The sequence below is a fragment of the Micropterus salmoides genome, unplaced genomic scaffold, assembly GCF_014851395.1.
Source record: "Micropterus salmoides isolate LMB-PRFRI ecotype aquatic unplaced genomic scaffold, ASM1485139v1 Ms_hic_scaffold_19, whole genome shotgun sequence".
Taxonomy (NCBI): Eukaryota; Metazoa; Chordata; class Actinopteri; order Centrarchiformes; family Centrarchidae; genus Micropterus; species Micropterus salmoides.
Window position 1 is genome coordinate 2,262,914 of NW_024041039.1, and position 25,672 is coordinate 2,288,585.

A 25,672-nucleotide genomic window follows, 5' to 3' on the forward strand; every position below is an offset into this window, starting at 1 on the left:
CCCTAACACTCGTTTTAGATTAAAGAGATGTCTTTAAAGTGATCTCAAAAGGAAAACTGTAAATGCTATTATACAGACAAAATTAAATGACTAATTCATCATTTGATGCAGAACGCAGTTATTTATTTGCACATGCAATTACACTTATTTTATTATAATTTGACTTCAAGCTTTACCAAACGTTGTTTACATGCTTGCAGGTTCTGGTTTAGAAGAGTCTCCATAAGACAGTCCTATTAATTAAACATTAAGCTGTCTCACAATGTGAGCATGAAGTGAGAAGTGATGACTGAGACCTTCTTCCCACATCTAGTCTCAGTACATTTCCACTGCAATCCAAACTAGGATATTGTACCTGACATTTTAACACCTTTTCATTTCAACAGCTGCGCATCGTTTCATTATTCAATAACCACCTCAAGAAGCTTTTTAACAGCGCTCTAAAGTCTAGGCTCATGGGAGGTGCAGTTATTTAACAACACTCCCCCTGAGAGTGACCACACCGCATTCCCACTGAGCTCAGAACCGGGTAGGACGCACCGTGGCACGCAGCCTCGCGCTGATCCACTCCGTTTTCTGGTTGCTCTTCTGACCCGCTGAGGTTCGGCTGCTGAGCACACACCTGGAGACGCGCACAGGACGCAGACATGAAGAAAGATGCGAGACCCAACTGGGACAACCCCACGCAGTTTGTGCTAGCGTGTGTGTCATACGCAGTCGGGCTGGGAAACGTGTGGCGGTTTCCGTACCTCTGTCAGATGCACGGTGGAGGTAATTATTATCATTATTAGAGACTCCGCTGGATCTGACTAACGAGCATTTTGCATTCACTTTATATAGGCTACTCCACGTTCAGCGTTATCTTATCATACAGTCCGTGCAAATTATTTACAGAAGTATCATTGTTTAAACTTCTCACACAAACAAGGCAAGTTCTACCTTTAACATGTTGCTTAAAAGTAGTCATTAAATAAATAAATCCAAGTTATTCTGATGCAGGGGAACATATTATCTACCTGTTAATTGACTTGTCGCCTGTAATCTGAGTCACGTGGCTGTTTCTGAGGGTACATTTCTAAACGACTGAATGTCTATCAGAATGAGTTACTGTTCATTCAAAGATTAAACTAGCAATAAAATAATTAAACTAGAGTAGAACCAGGAAATAAAACCGTTAATAAGTAAAGAATTATGCAGCTTAGGCTACACAGCCTTTCTAAAGACCACATAGGAGTGCAGATTAAAGTGTGAAGCCTACATACTGTGGATTCTGAATGGAGCAGGAGTAAAAACAAGGACTATTACACAAATGCATTATTCAGAGGTGGATGTTATGTAAGAATTTCCAAGTAAGAGAGTTTCTTACACCCCAAGGAGGGAAGATTTAATTTATTAAATACACAAACTTATAATAAAATATTATATTTTGAGCAGTAAGGTGTACAACAGTCTGATTTCCTGTTGCTTGGCCAGCCTTCATTTCCTCCAGACCATCCAGCAAATCTCCTGCTCTGGCTTCCTTTTCCAATGACTCTTACGAATAATAGCCTGCCTGTTTCAGCAAAAACCACACATTAAAGTATAGAGCTGCAGCTGCACCATCTCCTAATTCAGTCAAGTTGAATAATTTTGACTTAAATCAAATCCAATAAGACACCATTCAATGACATTTCAGCAATAAAGCCAAAAAAATCCACATTAAAATGAAAATGTCACGAAGCAGTCGCCATAGCAACTGTGATGTTATTGTCCCACTCTAAATCCAATGTTCCAAATCACACACATGAATAAATGAAAAGTACAAAAGGAGTAGGAGTAACGATTTACGAGTTCTGCTCAGTACACGTACAGTACAGGATAACACATGCAAAGGGGCCGATACAGGCCTACTCTACTCATTGGTAACAAACATTCTCATAATATGTATAAAGGTTTCTCTGTAAATGATTCCTTGTCTGTGGATCCATAATGATAAAACAGTAAAGCACAATAAACAGGGGCATTGCCAGATATTCTCCTGAAACAGGTCCAGAGTAACTCTGACTTGGTTAGATTGGAGAATTGTACGTCTTATTGGTCCTGTGCACAGGTCACTGAACAATGAGCACACGTCTACTGTAATTACTATCCTGAAATTCCAAGCAGGAACACAGTGGAAACATGTGGCAGCCTGCTATCAAAGTTGGACGGGGACAACTAAATGAACATTATTGGTTCACAAACTCAAATAGCTTTGATAGTGTGCAATTGGTTTGGATTTATGGAGATACTGTTTAATGCCAACAAAATGGCAAACATTTCTAAATGCCAAGGTTTTTAAATTTAACAAAGAAATGATCAAATGTATCTGCAATAGTAAAGTGTGAAATTAAAAGTGTTTAATTATAAAACACAAATAAACAACATTCGCTTCTGAAAGTTGAGGGGGTCGATGTCCAAATAGAGTCAACCCTCAACAGTAGCCTAATGCTATTTTATTTCCAATGAAGGTAAAGAAATATGTAATTTGACACTAAAGAGAAAATATATATTTAAACCAAAGCAAATATTCAACCACGATTAATTTATTATTGGACATTTAATTCTCCATTTACTGCATTGCATCCTGTCTGATTTGTTTTTTAAAATGCAGACCCTTATAAATAAAGTATTTATAACTTGGCAAACACATAATACATAAGAGATATTGTGGTTTTGCAGTTGTCAGTGTATGCACCTCTGCTAACCAAAGCCACAAAAAATGTTGTTTGTACTTAATATATGGCTGAATATTGAATCTCAGTACTTTTTTGGTACTGACTAAAATGTGTCTTTATTGAATCTTGTCATGTACTGAAAGCTGGCCTCGAATGTCTGGTCTGCTTCCAACATGTCCTCATACCTAAAAGACTAAATTGTTCAACTGTAAAGTGTCCCAAAACTACCAGTCCAGCGTCAGGCGTACGGGACCTTAATATGTTGCATGAGTCACATTACCATTTAACATGTGGTAAAAATTGTGCGTCGTAGTAGTTTGGATAGGTGTAGGCTACAATAGCATTTGAGTAGGTTAAGGAAAAGATTGCGGTTTGGGTTAAAATAGGTACGTTACGTAAGTCACCTACGAAACGTTATTTAACTTAAAACATGTCAACTTTCACTTTCCTTCACACTGGACTCGAATCTCGCCCTCCTGAATGTAAGTCCTGAGTGTACTTGACTCATCCAACCCCCCCCCACCTCCTTACATGGACTTTGTCGCTCTTTAAACTAAATCACCTGACTTCTTCTGCCACTAGAGGTTGTGGCCTAACAGAGAATGTAAATATGGGTCATAACAGGCTGCTGCATAGACAACCTATATGACCTTTCTGAATAATCTGCCTTTTAAAAAGCAGGAAAATATTTGCCTTCTGCTACCTCAAGATCAACACCCCCATGGGCCCCACAGATGGGCCCTAATTGCTACTTACAGGATGTGGGCACTGGGTGTGAGTTGACTAAGTACATCTTTATATCCACCTTCAGGAGGGTTCTTGATTCCATACCTCCTCATGCTGTTTCTGGAGGGTATTCCCTTATTCTACTTGGAGCTTGCCATTGGTCAAAAGACGAGTCTAGGCAGTATCGGGGCATGGAGTGCCATCAGCCCTTATTTGGGAGGAGTGGGTGAGTAATGATGCAGCTTTGTGACTCCTCACTGCAACCAGATGGTGGCAAGAAAGAGAATCCTGTTGGATTTAGGAGGCTGGAAGAGAGTGTGTGTGTGTGTGTGTGTGTGTGTGTGTGTGTGCGCGCGCGCAACTGTACTGTGCTAATGCTTCTGGTGCTTCGTGTGGTCGCGGCTTCTGTCTGGACATCACCTTTTGTCTTTGTGGATAACTAGTCAGCTTAATTTGATTTAAATTATTGAAACTTGTCACTGAGGAAAGTATTCTGGTATGTGAAACAATACTTTTAAGAGTGTTTGTTAAACCACATAAATGGACTGAATCATTACGGGTTAATAGGACTGTGGACTGTGTTTTAGTGGAAAAGTGCCCTTTGTACTGATATTCTTTTTAATTATTTTTAGGTTTTGCTGGTGTTGTGACATCCCTGTATCTTTGTCTCTATTACAACATCCTCAATGCATGGAGTTTCTGGTACCTCTTTCATTCATTCCAAGTGAGCTGCTAATTAAACAAACTACAGCATAATATTCAATAGCCAATACTGTATGATCTCATTTGGACAGTTTGGTAACACACCTCTATTGTGTTCACCCCCATCCCAGTCAGTCCTGCCCTGGGCAGACTGTCCCGTAAATTCCAACCGGACGGGACCTATAGAGGAGTGTGAAAGGGCTACACCCACCCAGTACTTCTTCTTCAGGGAAACACTGGACATCTCTTCTTCTATTGAGGAAAATGGAGGCATTCATACAGGCCAGGCACTGTGCCTCCTGCTTGCCTGGGTGATTACCTACCTGTTTATTGTCAGGGGAGTAAAGTCAACTGGAAAGGTGAGAGAGTCCCCACACTGCAGATATATGCAGCATACACACTGACAGGTAGTCCTCATTGTTCATCTAGTCTGCCAAAAGCAACTGACAACTTTTAAAGCGAGGCATGCCCTGTATGATTTGAGAATGTTCTGACCCAATATTTGAGCCAGCCGACTCATTTTAGAGTCGAGAGTAACTTTGTTCAGGGCACAACTGATCAACCGCTCCTGAACAGCATTTCTGACATGTCTGAAGTTTTGGGCGGATATCGTCAGGCAGCGACGAGTCGACTCCCCATGATCAGTGCCTTTTTTTTTTTTTCACAGCACCTGCACAAAGTGGTGAGCGGTGTCTGAAAGTGTCCTGGTGACACAAAGCTAGCTATCAATCTGCAGAGTAATGTAGACGTAGCTGGCTTACCTCAAGTTCTCTCTGCAAAATAGACAAACCGTACTGTCCATGTCCACAGGATCAAAGTAGGACGTTTCTGCCTTGATGAAGTATTTGCCTTGATAGCATTATTGCTAGAAAACAAACTTCTACCTGCCTCGAAGCTTTTAAATAAAACTTTGACAATTGACAAGATCTTTAAAATCGTGCAGTGTGTGCACAGCTTTAGAAATCAAGGACAGTATGTAATTTTAGAAAATGTTAAATCAAAACAAAGGTTTAATATAATTATATATTAATATATATGTTTTTTTATCAAAAACGTACCACAGCTACAAGCAACAATTAGGTTAGAATAAAACACATGAGGAGTTAGATCTAAAGAGAGATGAAATGTCAAATTTCTCAAACTTATACAATAACTGCAGAGGCAACAACTAAAACAATGTGTCACTTTGAAAATATGGGATTTTTGTAAAACTCCATACATATTTATGCACACAGTGTGTTATCCATATAAAAGGTCTATGGTCCATAACCATAACAACTAACAATTTACATATTAGACCTGTAGACCCAAGCGCCTGACTGAAAATGCTCATTTAAAAAATTGTGTAGCTTGCAAGTGTTTTTCTTTTTCGCAGACCATAGCGCGGTGATCGTAGGGATATGATAAAGTTGTCCAACATGCCACCTGCTCTCCACACATTCACTTACATATCTGATTTTTGTTGGCTCCATCTGTAGGTGGTGTACTTCACAGCCACATTTCCATATGTGGTCCTCTTTATTTACCTGATCCGGGGCATCACTCTTCATGGTGCTATCAATGGTGTCAAATACATGTTCACCCCTAAGGTAAGGCTGAGTTGGAGCTTTGGCAAATATGTATATCGGTGCCCGGTATTACAGCCTAGAGGTTACTGAGCAAACTGCCTGCACACTGTTTTGTGTATTAATAGGATTCAGTTTTTTGAGATTCTGAGGGTGGGGTGCGTGACAGAAAAAGTTTGAAAACCACTGCCTTAGCCTAAACCGGATTTTCAGTGTGCTGTGCTTGAGGGTGAGAAGCTGCTCCCATTAGCTGGACACAGGAAAACATCCATGTACACGGGACCTAAGAAAGTGGAAAAATCTAAGGGAGTAGGTTAATGTTCAGGAGCTTCAGGATGAGTCAAGGGGCAGTGTGACAATCTGGTGTCAATCGTCAGGCCTAGCATCACAAAAACTACCTCTAGCTACAGGGCAGTTGGTCCCGTCGAGCCGCTCAACATTTCTGTGTTTGTTGTGCTATTTTGGGTTTCAGCCTAAAAATCTGACAGGGGATGTGAGAAGATCTCACTGCTGCTTAAGTGTATCAACTCAATATATGAAGGGCCAGTAAATTATATTTCAATTATATTTCTGTACACAGTATACAGTATGGCATGCAGACAAGGAAGAAGGTGCATTTGCCTGAGAATCATCTGCAGAACTGTAAAATGTAAGATAATATAATGTTTTGTGTGTGTTGGTCTGCTTTTAGATGGAACAGCTTGCCAACCCTAATACATGGATCGATGCAGCCACTCAGATCTTTTTCTCTCTGGGTTTGGGTTTTGGGTCACTCGTAGCTTTTGCAAGCTACAACCAGTACAATAACAACTTTGAACGCCAGGCCATCGTCGTTGCCCTCATCAACAGTGGAACCTCCATCTTTGCCAGCATTGTGACCTTTGCTATCTATGGGTTCAAGGCCACCGTCAACTACGAGAACTGCCTGGAAAGGTGTGTGTGTGTGTGTGTGTTTTGTGCTCATGCTTGCTCACCTGCATGCATGTGTCTTAAAACGGTTTACAGCTGCAAGTAAATTGTTTTATCAGATTGTTTGTGGCAGGGGTGGAAGTAATGAATTATATTTACTGTCAGCAGCTGTGTCTGTGGGCAGAACTCCAGAGAGCTTCATGGTGACACTGCACTCATAACCGGGCCATGTAGTATAATAAAGAAATACATTATTATGATTTAATTTTAGAATTGACATATGTAAAAAAAAAAACCTACCTACCTACTAAAACTGTGCATCTCTTTTGCTTTAATGCACTATATTGGCAAAAGTTTAAGGACACCCCTCTGAATCATTGAATTCAGGTGTTTCCAATCACTGCCATGGCCAATCAAGCACCTACGCATGCAGACTGCTTCTACAAACATTTGTGAAAGAATGGGTAGCTGTCAGGAGCTCAATGATTTCAAGCGTGGTAGCGTGATAGTTTGCCACTAGTGCATTAAGTCCATTTGTGAAACAACTGTTAGGGATATCATAACAAACTGGAAGCGATTGGGATCAACAGAAACTCTGCCACGAAGTGATAGGCCACAGTGCACAGAAGTCGCCAACTTTCTGCAGAGTCAATAGCTACAGACCTCCAAATGTCGTGTGGCCTTCGGATTAACACAAGAACCGTGTGTAGAGAGCTTCATGGAATGTCTGTGAAGATTCTCAGTCATCCAGGTCATAGTTGTTCAAAGAAGGTAAGTCAAGGGCAACTGGACTTGGTTAAACATACTAAAAGACGTTTCATCCCTCATCCAAGGGACTTCTTCAGTTCTGACTGACTGGCAGAGAAACTCAGCTATTTAACCTTCATGGAATGGGTTTCCATGGCCGAGCAGCTGCATCCAAGCTTTACATCAAGTGCAATGCAAAGCGTCGGATGCAGTGGCATAAAATACGCTGGACACTAGAGCAGTGGAGACGTGTTCTCTGGAGTGACGGATCACACTTCTTTGTCTGGCATCCGATGGATGAGTCTAGGTTTGGCGGTTGCCAGGAGAACGGTACTTGCCTGACTGCATTGTCGCAAGTGTAAAGTTTGGGGGGGGGGTATGGTGTGGGGTTGTTTATCAGGGGTTGGGTTTGGCCCTTTAGTTCCAGTGAAAGGAACGATGTCATTGCTTCAGCATACCAAGACATTTTGGACAATTTCATGCTCCCAACTTTGTGGAAACAGTTTGGGGATGGCCCCTTCCTGTTCCAGCATGACTGCACACCAGTGCACAAAGCGAGGTCTATAAAGACATGGATGAGCGACTTTGGTGTTGACTGACTTGCACAGAGTCCTGACCTCAACACATTTGGGATGAATTAGAATGGGAACTGCAAGCCAGACCTTCTCGTCCAACATCTGTGCCGGACTGCTAGAAGAATGGTCAAACATTCCCATGAACACACTCCTAAACCTCGTGGACAGCCTTCCCAAAAGATAGCTGCAAAGGGTGGGCCAACTCCACATTAAACTCTACAGGTTAAGAATGGGATGTCATTAAGCTTCATGTGCATATAAACTTTTGGCAATATATTGTATGTTCAGGAGGTGTCTGAATGAGCTCATTTGAAAGACTTTAGCAAAAGCTGAACATGCATTGAGTGGACCTGTGAGGGAGCCAACCTACATACAATGAAGTTACTTCAGATAAAATTGAAATGAAATAGAAACTTTTCCACTTTTCTTTGCTGAAAATGGTCATTTCTAGTCAGGGTTAGGGTAATTTACTCTTCATGTAACAGCTCTTTATTTCCCTTCTTCCAGGACATACTTACTGCTGCAGAATACCTTTGATCTAGCAGAGGACAGTATCACCATGGACAATGTCTCTGAGTGGATTGAGAAGCTGAACACAACATTCCCACAGCAGTTTGCTGAACTTGCCAACAAATTGGAAAACTGTAACCTGGAGAGCGAACTAGACACTGTATGTTCCTCGTCATTAAGCTCGTCTTAAAGTGCTGATAATGAGAAAACAACTGATTCACACATCCTGTAGAACACAATGCACATATTAATTGCCTTCTGTCTTCCTCTTACTGCACCTCTGCTTCCCTCAGCAGTGCAAAACGAAACTTCAGACAACATCACAAATACATTATTTTAACATTACATCACATGTTTTGTTCAGAGTGCACACTACTCACAGAGAGCCATTAACACTGTCCAGAAAATATTAAGTAGAGAGAGACAGATCATTGCTTATTACGTGATTCAACAGTTCGCTGTCTCACACACACACGCCAACGCACAAACACACGAGTTTCAATTGCCTGAAAAAAGACTAATGCTCAAGGAGAGACCGCAATTCGGTTCTTTATGGTAATATTAATGTGTTTTATTTTACGCATTGCTTGTCGCCGGCACACAGTAGCAAGCATGTTGCTGTACTAATTGGAGGATTCATCAAAAAGCCAATAACACTAAACAAATAAGCTGCAGTCAATACAGAGTAATGCAGTAGGCTACAATACAACTGAGTTCCTTTTCGGGGGTCGCGGTCTCAACCTGTTCGGTCAAAACTGTGCACGATAGTGGCTGATGGTGGTGAAGTGCAGCCATCCTGTCAGTGATGCGCAGCATAGTTCATTGGGAAAGTATGTTCATTTAGGTCTGTTTATCTTGTTTAATGTAAATAATAGTCGGTAGTAATTATTCTAAAAAAATACATTATTTGTGATCCAAAATAATGGTTGTTGATAAATGAATTAGTGACCCCACAGATGCAGGATTTTACTGCTTCTGTGGAAAGACAGGGAGTAAAAACACATGTTGCCTCTGATAAAGACTTAACTAGGTTAATTAGATAGATACATTTTTATCTGACATTGTAATCAAGCTTCTATGGCGTATCAAGCTACCCTTTATGGCGTATTCACGTGAAATGCTAATTTAATTTTCATGATGCATTGCTCATGTGAGTTTGCCCGCTGGACTGTTTGTATAACGCAAGTTCATGTGAGTAAACACAGCTCTGTTTATTACAGAGGTTGAACCCCAAATAATCATTTTACTGTAATTTAATTGTATTAAACGGTTCTAAATGAGGCAGAAACTACTACATCATGATGCAGATTTGTTAAACGTATATTTTCATGCTTTGTCAGGTATGTCAGCAAGATGACAAGCAACTTTTATAATGTCCTCCAAATGGTGTTTGGATGGATCTGGGCTATGCAATGCTAACTAACAACAGAATCCAGTCAAGTTTTTGTAAGTAGAGCACTAGAAGTGTCTGAAAAATGTAAAGCACAGAGGAAGGGCATTAGTTTTTATAGAAGTCTGTGGCAAGGACAAACATTTAAGTGCTTCATATGGCATGAAAGGAAAAAGGGGGAGAGAGAGATGTGGGACAACATGTAACAACAGTCCTGACTGAACCAGTCTGTGGTCAGAGCCATAAGGGCGCCCCTTCATTTGATATCAATGAATTTGAGGTTTCAGTAATAACACTGGCTGAACAGAAGAAATGAAAAAAGTGCAAACACTTCTCCCCAAATGGGAAGTCCGTCTGAACGTTTTTTAAGTAATTTAAATACAAAGCATTAGTACAGCAGCAAGGAGCTTATAATAAATATGTGACCAGCTAAGATGATTTTAATGCTGTTTCATAACAAATTCTCAGAAGCTGGATTTATTCACTCAGTTCCACTGCACAGAAGAAATTCAATGACAACTCTTATATTGCAATATTCAATTCAGTAAGTTCAAAGTCGACCTTCTGACTTGATGACATTGTGGGTAGTTCATGGCTTTAAACTGTTGAATTTTAATCAGTGTGATACACTACATAGTACTACATACTCATCTTAGTGTGCTTCCTCACTGAGCAAGATATTTTCTATTTTCTTTTTGTTTTCTTTCACCTAATTCAGTTTTCATTCTGGCCATAAACTGTTTGTTTCTCCTACATCTGTTTCAGGCAGTAGAGGGTCCAGGTCTGGCCTTCATAGTGTACAGTGAGGCCATCAAGAACATGCCATTGTCTCAGCTGTGGTCAGTGCTGTACTTCATCATGCTCCTGATGTTGGAATGGGCAGCATGCTGGGAAACATCACAGCCATCACCACCCCGCTACGAGACTTCAAGGTTGTGTCCCTTATGAGCGTTGAGTTGTTAAACGGTAAGATTCGGCCTGGTATGCTGTAGGAGGAGCTGGAAGTTGTGCCAGAAAGATTTTTTCTTTAACAAAGATGTTTAAATTGAGTCCTTTGTCGTCTTAATTGTTTGTTTAATTATGTATGTGTATATAATGATCCTTGTGGCCATCAGCCTCTGCTGGTGGTTTATATATTCTTACTGTTTACACACTACTACAGTCTGCTGTAATTCTCAGAATATAATACTAATAAACTTACATGTGAGCCCTGGTTTTTCTTAAAGCTGGGTGTGCAATGTTGAGAAACAGCAAGAGACAGCTAGATGTTACAAGTATCTCAATAACCCCCCCAACCCTTCAGGCCTTCCTGTCAAAGCCACTCCCCCAAAACACATGTTCATGCGCAATGAGTGCACAGGTAGGCCAGTTGGCAGGTAGGCCAGCCAATGATTTGTAGTTATTATTACAGTCCTGCGACAGATACTGGGTTTCTTTCATTTCTGTGCCAAAGCATTTGATTTATTGATTGCTGTCATGGTGTAAAGAGAATTTCAGCAAATATAACAACAAATACTTTCATAAATAAATTGCCTTTAACTGTCAAACATTATCTGTTCCAATATGGGAAACGATGAAGCGTGTCTTCTTAGCGGAACATGTTTGACTTTACTTACTTTGACTTTGTGAGTGAAATAAACGTGTGCATGGCTCGAAACACTAAAGTACTCTACAGCATATATATAATTATTATGATAATGATAAAAGTTGGCAGAAATGGTAGGACAGTAAGATGACAACGTAAAATACTAAAATAATAAAATAAAAGTGTAGTAGTGTGTTGTCTGCTGCAGTATAGTATGTGCTGCCATGCAGTGAATGAGTGTGCTGTGTTCTGCTTCCAGGTTTAGTGTGTTTGTTCTGTTTGCTGCTCGGCCTCGGCTTCACCACCACGTCAGGGAATTACTGGTTTACCATGTTCAACGACTATGGAGCCACTTTCTCCCTGCTGTTCATTGTCCTCATGGAGGTCATAGCTGTGAGTTACATCTATGGAATTAAAAGGTTTGTGCATTTCATGTGTGCGGTAGTACCCACATTCGTATGCCTTCACTTCAGCTGTTGTTCTCTGGCTAGTGCCACATGTGTGAAGTATAAAATAACCAGCAATGCGTTTCGTTATCTACTCCTTTTAGGTTTGAAAAGACATAGAAGACATGCTCGGTCATCGTCCCAACTGGTACTGGAAGATCATGTGGGCAGGAACCAGTCCCCTTCTCCTCATCGCCCTTTTCATCTTCTACATCATCAACTACATCAAGGGAGGAACACCCACCTACCAAGCATGGAACAAAGAGCTGGTGAGCTGTGTCTTTTTTTGTTCTACAGCTTGTCAGTGTCCGTGCTGGTGCAAATGTGTGCATGTGCAGGGTTTAAATTGGGCCTGAGCCATCCAGAGCTGAGCTATTTCCCCTGATATCCGAATGGCACCTGCTCTGCTTTGTCTCCTTCAATATGACATCCTTTGTAGGGTCGCCAACACACTTTTGGTGAGACACCCGCTTTCAGCTTCTCATACCACCCAAACAAATTCCAAATAGTAGGAAGCCATAAAGCCACTCCTTGATGAAAAATATAGTTTACACACTGTATATATAGTATTTTGTGGTAGTGTCTGGCTGCACTATAACACAGAGAGGACACCACCATGTTTTTAGTCATAGGTATGCTTGGTGGTCTCCTAGGGTGCCTCCAGCTGACAGGGTGCAAACAGGAGGAAGACCTAGTGTGTCACACTGATTTGTCCAATTTATTATAAAATAAAGCCACTGCTCACACCACACTAAATGGACTGTACTTCAGACTACGTACATGTCACATTTACCAACTGATGGCAGGACACCAGGGAACCCTCTGCTCTTTGTGATAAATGACATGGGATCTTTAAAGACCACCACGAATCTGTAATTTGTTTAACGTCTCATCCGATAGACGGCATCTCTTACAGCACAGGGATCGTATTAATAGGCCCACAGGGAAGACTGCCCCCTACTGGCATGCCAGCACCACTACCATTTGCACCTTAGTTTCCCCAGGTGTTCTTCCATCCAGGTACTAGCCAAGTCCAAACCTGCTTAGCATCAGTCATTCAGCAGAATATATTGGAGAGGCCAACTGAAGCCATGAACTTGCCCTGCGTCTGCAAGAAGAGGTAGTCTGAGCAGTGAGCAACAAAATCTCACATTGTTCGATATTCTGCTAAAATGCCGGAGAAATGAACTATGCAATTGCGAAGATAGGTGTTAACTGTACCTATTGCTTCCTCAGGGTAAGTCAGTTGTGACAGAGTATCCCGTCTTTGGTCAGCTCTTCATCGGGCTGCTGCTGGTGTCGTCAGTCAGCTGTGTTCCCCTCACAGCTCTGTATGTCTACTGCAAGAAGAGGAAACATGGAAACCATCATAAGAAGCAGCGTACTGTCAGCACAGTATCTGCTCTGTGACCAGATCATAACAGGAGCTAACCTCCCACCATCACCCCCATATACCCATCCACCAGCTGAGCACAACAACACGACATTTATCATCTGTTACGTGGAGGGACTGGGGAATATGAGCAGTGGTCATCTGTGTGTTATTTCCATTTTCGTCTTGACTTTCACCAAATTTCACGAAACTGAAAAAAATGTTCTCTCTACAAGGGGATATTATTTACTGCAACAGGAAACACACAAACAAAAAAAAATGGGAAGCATGGGGACATGAAATCCAGATGTAAATCATGTTAAAACCTTCCTTTTTCAGAAAAATTAAATATACCATTATATTATTTCTCTCAGTATTAAAGTCGGACCTCTGAGACAGATTTCAATGAATACTATGTACTGAAAAATATTCAGTTCAACACAAGAGTTCCTGACTCAATCACACAAACTGTGGAACATGTTAGTGTAGATGGAGATTGTTTAATTACCAAACATTTATATTACAACATATAGTTATAATACAGTATTTCATATGATGCTAGTTTACTAATTGTTCAGTTGTAATTGTTTGAGTATGTTTTTTCATTTATTTTATCTTATACGCTGCAAAATGTCTTAAATCATGTGTATTATTCTATAAATTTAAGTTGAAACTATTTTAACGTAGTGCTGGAAACTGCAAGCAAAACTCCATTATACCACTAAACATCGCCACTGAAATGTACTACGTTCCTGTCCATTTGCCACACCATGGAAATCTAGGAGTAATGGTAGGTGGTTAGGATAGAAACACAAATTTAAATAGAAATCAGACATAGTTCATGTTTAAACAACTAATGATTTGTCACTAGAACGTTGTCAGTGGAGAAAATCATCCATACTAATTACTGTAAAAGGTCATAATTATCTTCCCATCACATATTTAGGGTTCCCCTTTTTCCAAAGATGCCAACTAGATACAGTTGTGCAGCCGTAGCAGGCTAATATCATTTATAACTTTAATACAGGTCTGTGCTGTTTATTAATTAGGACTCAAATTTTGGGATTATAGCTTCTTTGATGTTTCAGTAATATCTGAATCTTCTAAAGTTAGAAAACCTTGGTCTGAATGGGAAAAGTCCTAAACACTGTAAGATTAGATCAGGTAGGATTTCAGATTCAGGATATTTCTTTAATGAGGGGTTTTTTTACAGTACAAACCTTGTTTCGACTGTTGAAAACATCAAAAGGAGAAACCTTTACCTATCTACCTGCCTAACTATAACCTTTCAATATGTGCTTTGATTATCAATTTCAAATCAATTTGATGTACCATTTTTAAAGCCATACATATTTCCTCCTGTGCTGGACTGCTTCATTAATTTCATTGTTTTTTAATAAGAAATATCTTCTTCATGTGCAGGACTGTGTCCTCATGGTTCAGCATCCATTAATGGGAAACACTTTTACCGTCAGACTTTTTAATTCAATGCTCTCATCCATAGCAATTGATAAACAAAAGTGTTTACAACTAGAAAAATATAATCAACCAACCAGCTAACTTTTGCCAACGTTCAGTTTATAAGTATTCTATTGTTCAAGCTAGCATCTTTTCTATTGAAGCACCTGGAGGGAGCTGCAGAGAAACAGAAACTGTCCGGTTTGGAGCCACAGACGGTGCAGAGGAAAAATTATAGACTTTATGTAACTGAGAATAATGCTGGGAAATAATGTCTTTATACGAAATGATGTATGCAGGGAAATGATTGTGGGAAATATTAGAGGAAAAAGCTTGAGATGTGCCTCAGACATGGATGATTAGTTGCTGAGCTGCTGATTGGATGAAGAGAATAGAGGCGGGGCTCAGAGAGGGTGAAACAGAGCTGATCAAATCCCAGACACAGTTTGGATGACAGGAATTGTCACTGTTCTGAGGTGTTGGTGTTTTGTGTTTCTCGTTTTACTTTGTAGATGTCTGGTCCTGGTGTTTTGGTCTTGTATTACGTCTTACTTCCTGTTTCTAGATTTTCAGTTTTGGATTACCGTGTTTTGTTTGTGGACTGTTCATTTCGTCCTCACCTGTAAGTTTCACCTGTTTGTCTAATAAAACCTCACTCAACATACTTCTGGATTGCATTTGTTTAAATCTGAGACCAAAAACTCCTGTTTACCCGTGTCAGGAATGCTTTTACCAAAGATCCGTTCACTTAATGAATTCTTTTACAATAAAGAATTTATTTCATAAATTAGACTTTTTTTGTCTTTCTAAACTAGTACCCACTGCCCCCTTCCCTCAAGAGGCTACTCCCCTTTTGCCAGGTCGTCCTTGTAAATAAGAAGTTGTTCTTAAGTGTTCTGTCTGGTTAAATAAAGGTTTAATAAAAAAAGAAATCTTGCTACCTTCAGATCCACCTGGGGCCTGTACAAAGCAGGATTTGGGCTTATCCAGATAACTTCGGGGTTAACTCTGGGTTTTCAGTACCATGATGGTGATAGATCGCCATGGTAACTTATGCAGAACGGCTAACCTGCTCCGGAGCAGGTTATGTTCCAGATAAGAGATCAGCTCTATAAAAGCACCGCCTACTGACCAATCAGCTCTCTTGGAAAAGGACATCACCATCTGTAGGAGATGCCACAGACTGTTTTATAGGCTGCTTTTAGGTTTGCTGCTTTGACAGGGAGAAACTTTTGTTGTTGAGTGTGTTAAATAAATAAATCTCATATTTCAAGTGAGGAGAAGTTTTTAAAAGTGAGGTGGAACAACCACTTATTCAACGCCCGGGTCTTTTAATGCATTTGAAAAATATGATGCCAGTAGACTTGTTCGTGACTACGATTGGTCATCTGCTGCTAACACCACCTCAAAACCGGGTTGACTTACTGAGTTGATAACAAGCATCGTGTCACAGTTTATCCCAATCCCAACTGTTTTGGGTTAGCCAGATAAAGAGAAAACATATCCTGGGTACGGTGAACTCGCTTCGTGGTGCAGGCCCCAGGTTGCATCCAGTTCACCTTAAAGTGCACTTAAAACTGATGAATGAACTGTAGACTTGCCATAGCATATATTCTGTCTTACTTTGCACTCTTACTTGAATCATAGTCTGAATAACATGTAACCTCATGTCTGAAGTATTTCTGTCTTCATAAAGTGAGCTGAAAGCTACAGTGTCTTGCTCTGTTGTATTATTCCACTGGGTGGTGCAGGTTACTGTGGAGTGTGTGTGTGAGTGTGTGTGTGTGTGTGTGTGTGTGTGTGTGTGTATGTGCATTCTGCAGGTCTAAGTGCTCGGTAATCAGGGTAACTGGGAGCACCTGGCCAGTGAGCCCAGCTATATAAGCCTGCCTACAACACGCACCACATTGATCATTGCACACAGGCATCTTCCTACACTACTGATTCCACACCTCATTGTTACTTTCTGTTACATATTTTTTTTAAATTGTTTGTAATTGTGTAATTTATTTTTTGCAGATTTCAAGCTGGGTCATAACGGTGTTTTTGTATAAAACAGTAAAAATCCTTATTCCACAAAGACACCACAAATCATAAAATTTTGTGAATCTCAGTGTTGTTGTCACTTCTTCTAAAATGTGTCACTGTGCACATTTAAAAATAATCCATTTAAATGTGGATATAAAAAGTAAAATAACAAATGTTAAATATTTTGCTTTACTGTTATGGAGGACCGATTCTGACAGATTGAAAAATAAATACAGAACTAAATAAATGCTCAATAAATAAGCATCCGATCAAATGCACAAAAAATACAGTAAAAAAATAAATGTAGGTAGTAATTAAATTATACAATGAGACATAAATGTAAATATCTCTTTTAAGTAGCTTCTTTATTTATTTACCTTTGTAATAATTTATTTATGTATCATTTGTTTTATTATTTTGTCCGTTGACCTTTAATTTTATTTATTAATTACTTCTTTTTCGCTGTATTTATTTATGTGTGTTTTTAATGGTTTTAGTCTGTTTAATTCTTCCTTTGCATTTCTACCTATTTTGTTGTTAAAGATATGCTACATTACATAAAAATAAAAAAACATAATAATGAGCCATTAAAGTATAAATTTTACAAAGGGCACGAGGCAAGCTACCTGTTAACAATAAGTTGTCATTCTGATTTCACTGGAACAACCAGTAGGGAAAGATTTTGTTCATTTATTTCAATGCAATATAACATCACAGAAGTCTTGTTGTAACTGAGCTAATAAGCAAACGGCAGAGCCCACAGATGTGGACGTGGACATCTGTAGGCTCTCTGTTTCACGAGAAAAAAGGTCCACGTGTCCCGATTCTGCCGGTCTGCCTTGGGTTGTTTCTCTCAGTATGTTGAACTTGTTGGGATCGCGTGCGTGGGGAGGAAAAAGAGATATCATCATTGCAGCTCTGATATTACGATTCCCCATGGCAACGGGGAAATAAAGGCAGAGCCCTCAGTTTAATCGGGTGGTGTTATAAATATGAATTAATTCATTGAATCAGGATGTCCAGGGACAGCTGTCTCTGTCCGTTAATCGATGACAGGTAATCATAAAAGCGGTCATGCTGAAGACCATGTTTGGTTAACAAACTAACATCTAACCATGATTTTGATTTTTTTATACTTGTGCTTTGATATTAACAGTATGAATGAGGAAATGAAACCGTGTGTCAGACAGCTGCTGTCGCAGGAGGAGAGGAGTCAGAGAGAAATATGCTGAAGCTAACTTCCACCTGAGGAGTTCAGTTGCCGGAGTTACTGATCTAGGGTTTCTCTGATCTCTGTCTCTGACACAGAAAATCCAGAATTTCCTTCATCTCAAGCTGAACATACTCTAATCACACATTCTGTAACAAACTGACGACGTGTTATTTCTTACTTGCCCGGAGGTCTCAGCACTGGCAGTTCTGGACCTAATTAATTGCTTCAGTCAATTTTCAGGCTATTAAATAAATTTCTCCAAGTCAGAAGCCCTCCCTTCAGGTAGTCTTTGTGATGGTCGTCTCCCATTATATTGTTCATTTAGGTGGACATTGGAGGGCTTTAAATATTTTGGGAATTGTGATGTTATAACCCCGTCTCTTCAACAACTATATAGGGCTAATTTTACACCCTTGTTGAAAGATGGACTTCCCTACCACTGTCTATGTTGAGAAGGATCTCATTACTCAAAATTAATATCCTGCCTAAATCTCTTTATGTGTTTCAGATGCTTCCAATTTTGTTCTCAAGAAAAATAATTTGAGAAATAAATAGCTGGTTTACTACTTTTATCTGGGACAGAAAAATTAGTTTGGCTAGACTTATGAAGCCAAAGGAAAGATGTGGTCTATCTGTTCCTGATATAAGGCTGGATCAGTTGGCATCACAGCTCTGCTATATTGCTGATTGGATTAAGAACGATAATGATGCAGTGTTGACTTGACTTGTCTTTATGTGGTTTTACTTCTGGACAAAAGAAGATTAATGCGTCTGTTGGTGACAATATGATGATATGCAACCACCAAAGCATGGTGGGATGTAAGGAGACTGGAAGGATGGAAGGATGGGAGGGACAGTTATCCTCCTGCCCAGAGACTGGACTAATGGCCTGAATATAGACATTGATGAAGCAACCTGGATGCTGATATGGGAAGTGGCAAATAACAACAACAGCAATAGGATGATGGAAACCCAATTCAGACAACTACACCGTTTGCAGATCACACGCTATTGTCGGGTCGGAAATAAGGACCGGCCGGGCCAGTAAAAGACCTGGTCCCTACCCTAACCAACGTAATAAACTCAATAAAATTACTCTATTAGATTTCTTCTTTAGTCAAAAAACTGCGTAGTCAAAAACTTCACTGGAGACGGTCAAGAGTCGGTGCAAAAGAGTTTATTCCAATAAAGGACAGATAAACCCGAGCAACATCCCTGCAGGTCTCAGGATGGAACTGAGTTGGTGGTCAGCGAACATCGCCTTATATTCACCTTAAGCTCCACCTTGTCCCTCCTTTCAGGTGGGCGTTACATCTTAACTCCTCCTTATCTCCTCCTTCTAGGTGGGCGTTACTCCTTAACTCCACCTATAGTGTTCGCTGATCACTCCTCCCCTTTGGTGGATTTCCTATCCTCTACTGCCATCTAGTGGCCTTTTTCTTGTACTGTTTTACCAAATTAACCCTTTCATTAATGTTACAATTTCCACTTTTTAACTATTATTACATGTAATTATTGTTACCATTTATCTCTCTTTATTTTTTACATTACTGGATTAGAAATCCACCAATATGTTTCAACTTCAGTCCCACCGTATTTTTTTAAAAGTTACACAGGCATAGTTTGACACCATTAAAACTTAAACACTTACAATCGTATTTTTTAAAAGAATTAATAAGGAATAACATATCTAATACATATATAACGTGATTCAATGAACAAATACATGATTTAGCAATGCCAACCATGAGAGTGCTTTGTCTCATACAAGTTTACTTTCGGCAGCGCAAAGCTTGGTTTCATGCAGTACCTGGCCGTACCAGGCGCCATAAATCACAACATGTCATGATCTCATTCTTGGCTTCAGTTCGCGATGATCTCAGCCCTGGCGTACGTGACTTACTGCAGGTGCCTTGCTTCCATTGAGTGGGTTACGGTTGGCTAGGTTTTGCCTGCGCGGCCTGAGCAGCTTCTCTGCTCATTAAAAAAGCACACGTTCATGAATACACAGAGTCTAGGAATAATATATGATAAACACACAGAGTATAGGAATAAAATATGAGTTTAAACTCACTCCTTAAACACTTAGTAGTTATACACTCAGTAGTTAAACTTTACACTATAAAATAACACTTTAAATGATGACAATGTAGACCACCATTGCTCTAGTAATTAATGATAACAATTTAGGCTATAATGCTCCAAAATAATTCACAACACTATCTTAGACATAAAATGGATCACAATAAATCTTAACTACGTACAAAGTGTAATGCTGAGGTTGGGAACTTTATTCAGTGTGTTTGGACTTAACATAAAGATATTGACGAATATTGGAATAAAATAGTGGATAGACTATGCCAAACTTTTGATTTTAAATTGAGCAAGGACGCTTTACCCTTATTGTTCAGTCTACCACCCAAACAACTTAAAAGCACACACTCCAAAAGACTGTTTTGTATTCTCACTTTTTGTGCAAGGAAGAATATATTGCTTAAATGGATAGACTTGCAAGCCTTCAACATTAGCCGGGTGGCATAAGGTCATTTTTGATATACTAACTATCAAATATCTTACGTACAGGTCAAAGTGTAGGATTAAGGTATTTTATAGCAACTATCTGGGTACTAGATTGTGCTAAAAGGCCTGGTAGATCACAGTTGGGAAGCAACACAGTGCACTAGTGCATGACTGAAGTGCTTCAGGGTTGCATGAATTTCAAGCCTAGGAGTTTAAGGGTTAGTGATATTACCCTGTGTAGGCGTGCAGGACTTGTCTCTAATGGGGCCTACTCCCCCCACCTCTCTTATTCTTATTTATTCATCTGTTTTGTTGTATTGTATTATTCCAGATCTATTTTTGGGGGTGTGTGAAATGGCCTCCCCCTCCTTTTTTATTTATTTACTTTTTTTTTTTCACGTGTGTCTAATACTGTATTATTGTGTTTAAGAGAGGACCCAAATGTGGTACTGTCATGAAGGGGGGCTCCCCCTATGTGTATGTTACGGTCTTCACCTTCGACACCGTCTAGCCTGTTGGCCTGTTTTGTATTTGTTGGTTCATGTTAAAGTCTAATTAAGATATCATTTAAAAGTGGATTTTTCACTTCCCAATATTATATGTTCACAGCAACATTTCATTTCAAAACTACAAAAAGTGTATCCAGATTCAAATACATTTTTATACCAATCAACAAACTTTAGGAATACAGTAGATTAGAATAGATATAAATGAATTATAAGATTACTCACTGTTATATAATATTGGCTATTTGAGTGCTTTTTGGAAATTATACAAAGGCTCTAACAAGGGAAAATAACAAAAGGTCCAATAATATATTGACTTTACCCCATGACCAGATACCGGATGGATATATGGATATTGACCTTATGAACAATTTATTATAGATAAGGTTTTGCCCACTCAGATGGCACCAATATATGACCTGGCCCATAGACTCTACTGGGGGAGTCACCATAATATAAAGGAGCAGGTCTCTGTTTACAGACAGACTTGGAGGAGACACCAGCGAGCTGCTGACCTGACGACTATCAGAGGAACAGGGTGAGTGAGTCTGATGGGTTTTTTGTTTTCATATCAGATGAATGAGAAATCTGCTCTTTGATAGATGTTGGAGAGAAATTAAAGAAGTTTTGGAAAAAACAAACGTTTACTAATACACCAGCCGTTCATTTAGTGAAATTCAAAGGTATTGTATTTTACTGTAAATCAATGAGAACTGTTTGAAAGTTTTTGCTGCCAGACTTTTAAAAAAAAAACATTTTACCATTTTGTACACATTAATCAGCAGGTTATAGTCAACCTATAATTAAATCAGCTGTGTTTTCCTCTTGTAGTTTTCTCTTTGGGCTTTTATGTTAAAGGGGAGCTGAGCAGGAGAGAAAAGAGGAGCAGAGAGGAGGTGTAAAGTTAAACTGATGACTCTTCACAGTGCGTAACATCCACAAGTGTGTCTCTGAGCAAGACTCCTAGTTGCTCCAGTGGCGTGCAACCTCTGACATGTATAGCAATCGTATGTTGCTTTGAATAAAAGCGTGAGCTAAATGAATAAATGTAATGTATGTAGTGAGTTAGATAAAGCAGAGCAGTAACATCCTCCATCAGCTCCATGAGGCCATCTAGTGAACTGATAGTAGAAGTAGATCAGTTGACAGCAGCTTATTCTTCCTGACCAATAAGAACAAATAGTATCTTCTCTGTCCAACTACAATTCAGTTTGTAGAGTGAGAACAGCCCATCAGTATTTCCCAGAGTTCACAGCCATGTTTTCTAACAGCTTCTTTAGACTGAGCAACATCCAACAAGCCAGTTAGTAACTTGTTAGTAAAATGATTATAAGATGTGAGACAATTTGCTCTGCCAAGAGTCAGGCCTCTAAATATCATCTTTGAGAATTGTGTGACCTGTAACATTAGTATTAAACTGCATTTGCTATTAGCACCAGTAAATTCAAAGTAGTAAATTCTCTGACAAAGCAGAGGAATATGGCGTTACCTTGTGTAAGGTTTACAGTGCAGATTATTGACATTGACATAGTTCTGGCAAGACCAGTAACTTAGAGCTGCTAAACCTTGTCGACACATGAAATTAAGTTATATTGGTGGGATCTCTAATTTGAATCTGATCTAAACCCCATACCCTGTCATTATCCTACTGAATATTTTGCAGGTGAACCTAGAAACCCCTAACCCCTTGAAAAAAAAGAATGATGAGCCAGAAAGGAACGAAGCATCACTAATCAGTAAATATGTGTAAGATGTACAGGTGTTAAGATCAGTGCAGTGTCAGTGCAAAAAGAATTATAACCAACTGCTCAAATAAAACAGCGTGACTTAAGTAAGTAAACTTTCAGCCAGCAAGTTGTTCATCTTATAACCCAGAGGTTTTCAAAGTGTGAGGCAGACCTCCTTAAGGGGGCTCCAAACAGTTTCAGGGGAGGCTCAGTGAATGGAAGTGAAACAATATTACACTACTTGTTGCATCATTTATGATTTATTTTAGAAGAGTCTGCATGTGTGAGAGTTCAGAGATACAGTAGTTTTTGGGGAACTGTTTTCTCCCCATCAGAGTCAGAAACTAATAAATGCCTTAGGACAAACGTTTTTTTTTTTTTTTTTAACTATTTGCTGTAGTCAGAAGTTATGTCAAACAGAAATATTAGACTATTTTGTCTAAAATGTTGAGTGTCTATGGAATCAAATAAAATAATCATGATCCCATAGGCTTCCAGGAATTGAGCGAAACTTTCAAGTAAAATAATAAAAGTATTCTATAGTGAATGTACTTATGTAACAAAAGTAAAAGTGCTCATTCTGTCTCACATTGTTGTATCTTAGTTTTTGCATGTATTCAGTCCTTAATGAATTAATCTCTAAACATCATGTCAGAGTGAAGGGTGTTCCAGTTATGCTGGCTGTTACAACTTTAACAAAAACATGAAATCTGAAAGTGCCTTATTTTCAATGATTTACATTTAATTAATTTAGCTGACACTCATCCAAAGCGACTTACAATTGCTAAGTATGTCAGAGGTCGCACGCTTCTGGAGCAACTAGGGGTTATGTGTCTTGCTCAGGGACATGTTGGAGGATGTGTCACAGTGGGAGTTAAACGCGGGTCTCCCACACCAAAGGCATGTGTCTTATCCACTGCGCCATCACCACCAATGATAAGATATCCATTTATTCTTCCTCTCTGAAACTTGTAACAGGGTTCTGATAAACGACATAAACAGCAATTAGTACAACAGGATTTGAAATTAAGGGGGGTAGAAGTAAAAAGCCCCCTAAAAAGTAAACACTCACGTGCAAGTACCTCAACATTTGACTTAAGTAGTGCTGGGCAACAATTACAATGTATAATCGCGAGTGACTTGACTTTCTTGCGATTAATCACATTGTTATGTCTTGGGGGGGGGGGTTCTGAACAGGTATCAGCAGAAAGATTTTTCTTTTATCAGGGAGCAGCAGAAACAGTCTGTGGTCAGTAGCAAGTTTCCCTTTTAGAGTGAGGTGAAGTGATCAAGCACAAGGCGTAGCGACACAGGGTACGCGGAGGTGTTCGCCTCACGCACACGCCCGCCCGCTGGTGAAGTTTAATTGTCTTGAACTTTTTGTATGCGACGCGGAGCACAAATCACTGGAAGAGAGACTGATCCTTGCTGTTTGTGAGTTTCCAGAATTTATTACTACTAAATATTTATCAGGACATCAACAGGAGGGAATTCACATGGCCAGGGCAGGACTGTTAATTTGGCATTTCTTTTAACATTTATGCTTTATTATGACAGTGACAGCTGGCGAGAGACAGGAGAAAGGATGACAGGCAGCAAAGGGCCTCTGTCTGGAATCAAACCCATGCAGCTACAGTAAGGACTCAGCCTTTATTCATGGTATGCACTCTACCAGGTACTTTATTTTTTCAGTAGGCTGCTCTCGGTTTCACCAAAAAATAAAGCAGCAGGAGTCCCTGTTATGAGTTGTATTTTATACCATAACGTCATTTGAATAGGTCTTTTTTTGTTTAAGGAAAGAAAATCTCCACTTAAGCCTGAGATGCTGCAAGTGTGATAAAGTCCTGCCTCCATGCAGATCCTTCGATCATTTATACAAAAATACTATTCATGGGCGGTATGCGTATGTGTTCAATGGAGGAGAATACTACAGACCGGTTGGGGCTCATAATATGTACGAGTGTGAATAGAGGAGGAGAACAGAAGAGAGCAAGAGAGGAGGACAAAAACTGGATCAAAGACTACAAGAATCGCAGCAACGAGCCAAAGAGCAGCATGAGAAAGAGCAGCAACATTTCAGAAGAATATGAGTCCAAGCGAGATGTTCAGATGTGGCATCTGGATGAGTTTGAGGCTAAGTATGAATCCGGCAGGGATGAGCTTCTAGAAATCCTCTCTAAGAAATGCAGTTCCCCTGTTCCAGATCTGAGTCTCACTCAGCTGACAGCAGACCAGCAGCGGGAGATCCTGTCAGTCCTGGACAAACTTCTGTTTGATGAATGGATCAGTGCTCCCCCGTCCCTCAGCACTCTGCAGCACACTCAGGTGTTCATCACAGAGCTGTGTGCCCTGTCTCTGGAGATCCCCCGAGGGAGTTCCCCTCTAAAGCTTCTCTTATCCACACTCTCACATCTAACCGGCAAAGAAACCCACTCAGAATCCACTGAGATGCTCCTCAGACTTGTGCAAAGAAACCAATGGACCCCAACGGAGACAGTGACTCTGCTCAAAGTACTGTCACAGAAATATGCAGAGGATGTTTCAATAACTGAAGTCCTTAAGCTGGTGCAAGCGTATGACATATCACCAGAGTGGACGGATGAGTCCGGACACACTCTCGTACAGGCTCTGGACTTTGCTGGCCCTGAGAGATTCCATCAGGATTTCCAAAAGACTCTCAGAAGGAACAATGAGAGCAGTCTACCTGCAGCTCTAGCAGAAGTGAAGATGTTATGGAATTTGGATGATTCTGTGGTTGATATGATAAAAAACATTACCACTGGCGTCCTGCAGTACGCAGAAAATGCACCTAAAGATGCACCATTTGTGAAAGATTCCTTCACACGTGATCCCTTGAATGCAGACGACCTACAGAAGTCTCTGTCTCAGCTCTGCAAAGCAGTTTTTGACACCAAAGGCTGGTGGCCCACAGTGAGGCAGATGCTGCGGTGGTGTGCGTTGGTGCTGACTCAGAAGAGTGGAGAGCTACAACTGGTT

At 40.0% G+C, this 25,672-nt stretch overlaps 1 protein-coding gene across 1 annotated transcript; it reads left to right on the plus strand.

Moving 5' to 3' along the window:
• Positions 1–292: 292 nt before the first annotated feature.
• LOC119910081 (sodium- and chloride-dependent transporter XTRP3-like) lies at positions 293–13,650 on the plus strand. Its single transcript, XM_038728462.1, is given in 12 exon segments — positions 293–771; positions 3,508–3,648; positions 4,055–4,146; positions 4,256–4,483; positions 5,603–5,713; positions 6,381–6,622; positions 8,428–8,590; positions 10,586–10,688; positions 10,691–10,786; positions 11,665–11,828; positions 11,956–12,120; positions 13,088–13,650. Coding segments are annotated over 12 exon segments (1,803 nt in total). The 5' UTR covers positions 293–647; the 3' UTR covers positions 13,262–13,650.
• The last annotated feature ends 12,022 nt before the right edge of the window (positions 13,651–25,672 follow it).